The sequence below is a fragment of the Vigna radiata genome, chromosome 9 (assembly GCF_000741045.1).
Source record: "Vigna radiata var. radiata cultivar VC1973A chromosome 9, Vradiata_ver6, whole genome shotgun sequence".
Classification (NCBI taxonomy): domain Eukaryota; kingdom Viridiplantae; phylum Streptophyta; class Magnoliopsida; order Fabales; family Fabaceae; genus Vigna; species Vigna radiata.
In genome coordinates, this window is record NC_028359.1 from 350,974 (window position 1) to 358,659 (window position 7,686).

At 34.9% G+C, this 7,686-nt stretch overlaps 1 protein-coding gene across 1 annotated transcript; it reads right to left on the reverse strand.

The window, feature by feature from the left end:
• LOC106773602 (serine/threonine-protein kinase BLUS1) lies at positions 1 to 7,433 on the reverse strand. The gene is made up of 20 exons (XM_014660319.2): positions 6,938 to 7,433; positions 6,442 to 6,821; positions 6,305 to 6,349; positions 6,092 to 6,173; positions 5,924 to 5,992; positions 5,652 to 5,819; positions 5,501 to 5,566; positions 5,284 to 5,352; positions 5,062 to 5,190; positions 4,865 to 4,920; positions 4,408 to 4,638; positions 2,315 to 2,427; positions 2,065 to 2,159; positions 1,952 to 1,993; positions 1,426 to 1,569; positions 1,284 to 1,332; positions 1,136 to 1,185; positions 731 to 792; positions 602 to 653; positions 1 to 218 (listed from the first exon to the last, which is right to left on the reverse strand). Exons 1-20 carry the CDS (start codon positions 7,121 to 7,123, stop codon positions 213 to 215), a joined length of 2,094 nt encoding a protein of 697 aa, XP_014515805.1. The 5' UTR covers positions 7,124 to 7,433; the 3' UTR covers positions 1 to 212.
• Between the last annotated feature and the right edge of the window lie 253 nt (positions 7,434 to 7,686).

Consider the following 7,686-nt stretch of genomic DNA (forward strand, 5'->3'; position numbering starts at 1 on the left):
TACGACAATGGAAATGAAATTTATATCCAGCAAATAATGCTAAAAGAATTTACAAGAGTAATTATAAACAAGAAAAAACTATTGATAAAATTTGTATCATCTAAATGATTGAAAAAACCTACAAATAGTATACCACTTAATATCTACTCTACCAACTTTTTTTTTTCCTTAGCTTAAAGTTTAATCCCGCCTCCATCCATTCCATACTGCAATCACACCTATGATTTAAGATTTACATTCACAAATTAAAACACAATTCAAATAAATACATAATATAATTTCAACTCCTCTCTCAGAATTTAATAATTCAACTTAATTTATTTTAGTAAGCAAAAATACATAATATAATTTCAAAATATATAAAATAAAACATACCTTTTATAAGCTCGTAAGTTTAAATAAATTATGTATCATAAGACATTCATATTTATGAATAAGAAGTCTATAACAAAAATTAACTAATATTTTAAGCTGAGTTTTACCAATCGTAATTTATTATTAATCTTTTTGTTTGACTGGTTTTACCAATTTGATGAGTTTTCTGAAAAATTTCACTACAACTGAACTGATACTTATGACAGTCATGCTTAATAATACTAACCTGGGCGTTTTCTGTTTTCAATTTTTGAAGCTCCTCCTGAGCACAGATAAGCCTACAGGTTACAGGTGCATGGATTAAGATACATCGATAATTCGGTACGTAATCCAATTATATTTTACAATAAAGTACCTCCATTGCAAATCAGTTATCTCACTAAGTAACTCCTTCTCCCTCTCCTGAGCAGCTTCAAGCTGCAGTAATGCATGACAAACATTACTCGTAAAATAGAAAGGAAAAGGCAAATACAAAGTCATTCAGGTTAACAGTAAAATATATATTTAAAAAATAAATTAATAAGGCAAGTTAAATAATTATACAAACATTATTTAGTAAACTTTAACTGTATTCATTAGTCTTACCACTTTCAAATTTATTGCTATTGTAATTCTAAATTTTCAGCACCTCCAAACTCAATTGACATTAGTATTAATGTATTATCCAACATTCTTGTACGGAGGCCAAATATAATTTTTTTCAGATGGCACATCCTCAAATATATTCAAATCTATGATTAAAAAATAAGCCCATACATACCAAAGATTTTTCAGTTCCTGCTATTTGAGCTAGGGTACATGAGCCATCAGCTGGGCAAGTAGACGAGAAAGAATTGAAAAGTATGGGTATTAAAAAAACAGCAAAAAAAGTTAAACAAAATATTCAAACGGAGTGTTCTTGGTAGAACCTGTAGAGTCACCGGCAGTAATAAGCCTCATTAAACATAAAATGCTTTCCTGTAAAAAAAAAGTCATTTAAGAAACAGTTGCTCGTGAAGATTAGCTGAAGGAGACCGGCCATAACCCATAAGGCCATAAAGTAGAACATACCTGTTGCAGAATATTTGTCTGCAGTACAGAGTGCAATATGGGAAACACGGCGTGACCCGAAAGATTTGATGATGTGGCTTCATATGCTGGTAATAATGGCAAAGTTGGTTGTTGTACAGAAGCAACATTATGCTGGCTAAAAACCTGCATAACCCGTGCCATTCCAATGAGATGTACAGTAAATTGAGAGTTATAACTGCCTACTATAGGTGTATGATTTCAAACCACCATCCTATTATTTTAAAGACGCATTCTTCAAACCAAATAAACTAAACACATTGTGACTCTTTCATTTTCTATAAAAGAAATGGTAGCATCAGCTTCCGGCAAGGTTAGTGCTGGCAGCAAATCTAACACCATTAATGCCCATGCAATATACGGCCAAAAAACATCTTCCAAACCTATGGATCACTGGAAATTACAAATGGCATACTAAAATGCAGTTTTGGATCGAAACATATATATGGGGTTCTCTTCTAGCCAAGGGAAGAAAAGGGACAGTTATACAAACTTCAAAACCACAAACCTGCATGCTATGACTCTTTTGCAGTACAGGAGAAGGGCCCACCTGAAAAAAACTTCACATTGTATTTCAGTGTTCAAAAAAGGAGAATAATCAGTAGTAGAGTTATTTCTTACCTTTTCTGGGTCAACATTTTCAGATGTAACCTTAAAACGTCCTCTCTGCTGTACAACTGGCACTTTCGATTTCTCATCAGGGTCATCAGAATTAGCTGTCAAAAAATGATTAATTAGACCGAAATGCTTAGTAATCCATCATCGGGCTTGAAGAATTAGCTCTTACGTGTATTCTAAAACAGCGATACATTCATGATGTTGACACTAGACAACAAAGCATTTGATGGGACGAATGAATATAAGCAGTTACCTGATGATTTTGAGACTTTTGATGGAAGTTCAGTAAGTACGTCCTCTCCTGTCTGTGGAACTGAAGTTGCATTGCAACTTGAACCGTTCTGGAGCAGATTTTGCGGTTTCTCACTGCCATTTATATTGCTGAGTATTAATAATGATGATGGCAGATAAACTATAATACTCAAAGGATTAAAAGGAAATAAGGAATCATTAGAGACAATAGTATACTCAAAAGGATAATTATATTTGGTATAAACAAATAAATATATTGATAGTTACAATTGAAAAGACAGAATAATAAAAAACATACGTTATATGTAGTTATCAAATAGTATTAAAAGAATGTTATGTGTGATACTAGTGTAAACCGATCTCTCCTATATTGGGTCCTCCTCAACCAAAATGAGAGGGATTGGGGATATTAAGGTAAGTTCAAATGACTATACAATTTTTCACAAGGTATATTAAAATTCAGTATTTATTATATAAATCATCCATGTAAATATAAATTTTTATGTCAAACCAATTATTTAGTGATTCAATAAAATATACATTAAAATCAATTCAAAATATAAAAAATATTTGATTGTATTCTTATCGTTTTTTACCTTTTTACCAAATTTTACACAAACAATGAAAGTGAAATGCTATAATATACAATAGTTAATTTACAAAATTGAATTTTATGGAAAAATACTATAGTTAAGTATTATACTTAATCCTCTACTAATGATAAGATTACAAGTCCTTGCTCTTAGTTAAGTTATTTGAACACCTTTTAACTTCTACATTGCAATTCCTATTATTGATTAATGGAAAAATCAACCAAATGTTATTGTCTAATGTCTACACTTTGGAGGAGGAAAGTGGTACGGTTTATAAACAAAAAGGTGTAAACCTACTTTATCCTCTTTTGAAAACAAGCAACTTGAAAAGCTTATGACACTCTGTCAAATTTCAGAGTTCTAAGATTCTTGAATGCAAATACAATCCCATTAATGCCATTGTCTAATGTCTACTTTATAGAGGAGAAAAGCGATATGGTATATACACAAAAAGGTGTAAACCTAACTTGTCCTCTTTAAAAAAGAGGCAACTTATAAGAACATTATGACATTTTTTCAAAATTCATAAAAGACTGACTGAAGACGAATTAGGATTTGTACTCTAGCTGTGAATGTGAAATTTAACTTGCGGGATACAGAGTATCAGTCATGAGTCGATAGCTGCAATAACTGACTCCCTTTTTGTAATAATCAACAGTAGCGTATTAACATCAGATTTCAAAAGCATTTGATCAAGTTCTTTAGAAAGATATTGGGAAAAAAAAACAACACCGTAACTACCACCTTCGGTGATGAAAAATAGAAAGAACTGTACTTACACATTCTACATTCTTGTAGAGGGAAAAAAAAAACGGGGGGGAGATGTACTTATACATTACTGTTTGGTTTATATTCACTCCGTCGAATTGAATTAAGGCACCTAAAACTTGAACAGTATACAGCAACGAGTGAGCATATTGTTTGGTGAATGTTGATTTACGCATGTCTGTCACAAATATTCTATACATGACACGGAGTGAAATGGTCTGTGTAAATGTGTAAAAGAGATGCAGTGGGCTATCCTCTTGAGATAATAATGTTTAAGATCTGAGATCCCAGAGAATGGAATGCAGAAGAAAACCCGTATATTGGGATTTAAAATGATCAAACCTACCAAGGCCCATCGGACAGATTGAGGTGTTGAAAAAGGACATCCACATTAGTCAGGGCAGGATTCACAAGACATCACAAACGGCAAGCTCAGCCACAAAAAAATAATTAACAGAACAAACAAAGCGAGAGGAGTACACAACACACTCTTTACAATTGATTAAAATTTACTAAACTACAAATGCACGAGAAAAACTCATTTAATAAGAAATGGAACCGACAAAATTTCAGAATTTCAATTAATTTTGGTTAATAATAAAGATTATGTCGGTAGGTAGCATTTAGCAACTAAGCAAATGCAAGTGCAATTTTAAAAAGCAAACTCCATGCACTAAACCAGAAAAAGATTTCACAAAATTAAACTGACTTAATGCATAATTGTAATATTCACCTTTCTGGTCGAATTGGTGGAAAGACAACTTCTGGTAAGATGCTCGATGAACATCCTCTTCTATGATGATGATGGGTGGACATTCCGTCCACCAATTTTCCACCGTTTTCCAAGTCAGATTTCTCACCCAAATTATTGTCCACGTGATTATCGATACAGGATGACTTAATTTGTGGTTCATGGCTCGAACTGGTGATGCAAGAGTCATCGTCGGATTTTTCAAGCCTAGTTCTGGAAATGGCAACACGTGATAATAATTGGGTTAACTTGATTGACCCTTTTCCGAACTGTACATACAGATATAATTTATTTCAGAATATAAGATCCCAAGCCAAACAGAAGCGTTGGCCTGTGATGTTGTAAACTCATAATCTCATAAGTTCTCACAATTTGCAAATCACAAAAAGGTGTAATCTACTAGATCTGACATCAGATGCATAATATATTAGAACCATACTTGGCATCAATTGCAGAAACAGAAGCTGATTGATTTCGCATCTCATCATTTTCTTCCTGTGAACCAAAGGCATTAGAACTACTCCATTTAAGAAATTGCTAACAAGAAACAGAAGAAAAACAATATAGATACACACACAAATACATATACGTATACAGCATGTAATCCAAACGAGTATAAAATTAATTTATAAATACCATATCAACAGATCGAGAAGGGTTGTGAAATGCACTCGGTAATGGTTTCTCTTGTGAATCAAGTGTAGCTAAAGAACTTGAACTTGCTGCATGATTCATATCGGTAATAGCATCGTCGAAATCATGGATCTAGAAGGGGAAAAAAAACTTTAATTAGGAACTCTATAACTGCCGGGGCCTCATGCTGGTTGTAAGTGCAAAAAGATTGGACCATATGTGTACCAAGGAAGCCTGAGCCTTCATATCTTCAAGATTGAAGTTCCAGCCACTGATTCCTCGTTTGTATTCATTCTACACAGGATTAACACAATGATGTCATTGGCTTGCTATCAAAGAATATAATTAGACAATAGAATAAGATATTTTGAAAGCAAATGGCATAACTCTGGCACTCAACTGAAAGCAGTTACTCTAAGCAATTAGACGCAGTAGTTGTTACCTGTGATAATTCCTCCATCTTACCATCAGGCATTTTCTTTTGTGCGAGCATATCTTCTTCTTTTCTCTATGAAAGAAAAACAGCTTATAAAAATACTATACACGATTACATGGGCTAGGGAAGGAGGAGAGTTATGGTGATGATAAGGAACCTTTAGGGCCTCCATTCGATCACCTAAAGCAGGCAGCCCCTCCAAGAGCCTTCGAATATGATCATTGGAGCGAGCCTGCTTAAAGAAGGAATGCTTTAACAACTTGCTTGCAGAGGGTCGTTTTGAAGGATCTTTTACCAAGCAGCTAGCAATCATCTGCTTAAACGACTGGAGAGAAAGAAGAAAGAAGCGAATTAAGAAGAAAGAAGAAAACAGTGAACGTTGAAACTTAATTAAAATCATTGAGAGATGAGATTATTAGGTAATGTAACCTTAGAGAACTTCTTATCCCTTTCGTAGTCAAGGCCAGGGGGTGCGTTTTGCAAAGTCATGAGCAGTACCTGTAATGGAACCAGGTGGTAGTAGTAAATAAAAAGCACGATGTGTTTTTGGTCTTTACTAATTATATTACATTACTAGCTAGTTAACAGCATACCCACCTTCATTGGTGGATACTTTGAGAAAGGAGCATGACCATGAGCAAGCTCCAAGGCGGTAATACCAAATGACCAGATGTCAGCTCTGGAAAAGAATAATATTAACTTGATATGGAATGTGCAGGATAGGAAGTAGATTGAATTATTTATTATTATTTTAATATTATTATCAGTATTAGTGTTAAATAATTAAATACGAGAGAGATGAGAACAAACTTGAAGTTGTAGCCGTGGAGTTGCTCCATGACCTCGGGTGCCATCCTGTAATGAAACCACAAAAGGTTGATGAGACGAAGAACGAATGAAATGCAGAAGAGTTATTGCAATGCGGCAATGGTAATGAATGAATATACCAGCAAGGAGTTCCAACAAATGTATTCCTGGTGCGTTGGCGGTCACCAGAATCAAAAAGGCAAGCGGAAACACCAAAGTCGCCAAGCTTGACGGCGCCGCGTGAATCGATGAGAATGTTGCCAGCCTTGACGTCGCGGTGGATGTGGCCGTGATGGTGAAGGTACTCCAAACCCTTCAGGACCTCTTTGAGAATGGTCGCAATCACAACCTCCTCAAACCCGTCGGGGTGAGCGGCTTTGAGTATGTGGAGGCACGAGCCGCCGGACATATACGGCATGACCACCCACAGATTGTGCTCGTTGACGAAGGAGCAGTGTGATTTGAGCACGTTAGGGTGGTCCACGAGGATCATTGTCTGCGCCTCGCGAGACACGTTGTTCTGCGTGCATTGCATTGGTTTTATTTTAATTTTATTTAATTTTATTTGTTCTCTGTAACGAATTAATCGAACTGAAAGATAAATTGGTGAAATCGATGAATAAACGATAGAATTACCAGATCGCAATTGTCACGTTCGAAGTCGAGGATTTTGATGGCGACGACCTCGTTGAAAGGAACGCAGAGCGCGCGGTGAACAGAAGCGCTGACGCCCTGACCAATCTCTTCGTAGAGAAGGTAATGTTCAGCTCCGATCGGATACTTCTTCTTCTCTGTCTCCTTCTCTTTGCCCTTCTCCTTCATGTTGATCGATCTTTGAGGCGACGATATTCCAGAGAAGTCGTTAGATTCAGATGAGAAAGGCAAAGAGAAAAATCACGTGAAGATGGAAGACAACGAATGAATGAATGAATTGTGGTAAGGGTAAGGGTAATTGGGTCTGTCTCCTTCCGCAGCTTTCTCGTGAAATTGAAACTAATGGGCTTTCTTTTCTCTCTCTCTTTTCGTATTTTTTTTTTATTTTTTTTTTCAGTTTTCTCGCGGCCTTATCGGAAAGCCAGAATTCGCCTTTCCAATCCAAACCAACTCATATCTCCCGCCATTTTTCTTCTGCAACCAACTCTCTCTCCTTGTTCTTAAACAATAAACATTATTTACATTAATTAAAAAATAAACATTATTTAAATTTAATTAAAAAATAAGTAAACATTAAAAATAAGTAAACATTATTTATATCTAATTATTTTATTCGCTAATTTATTTTTAACAGAAACAAAAATCTCAAAATACTTAGCAGGTATAACAAGGATATGTTATACGAGACAGGAGAAAACTAATTTTTAAAATAATTTATAGTTGATAGACTT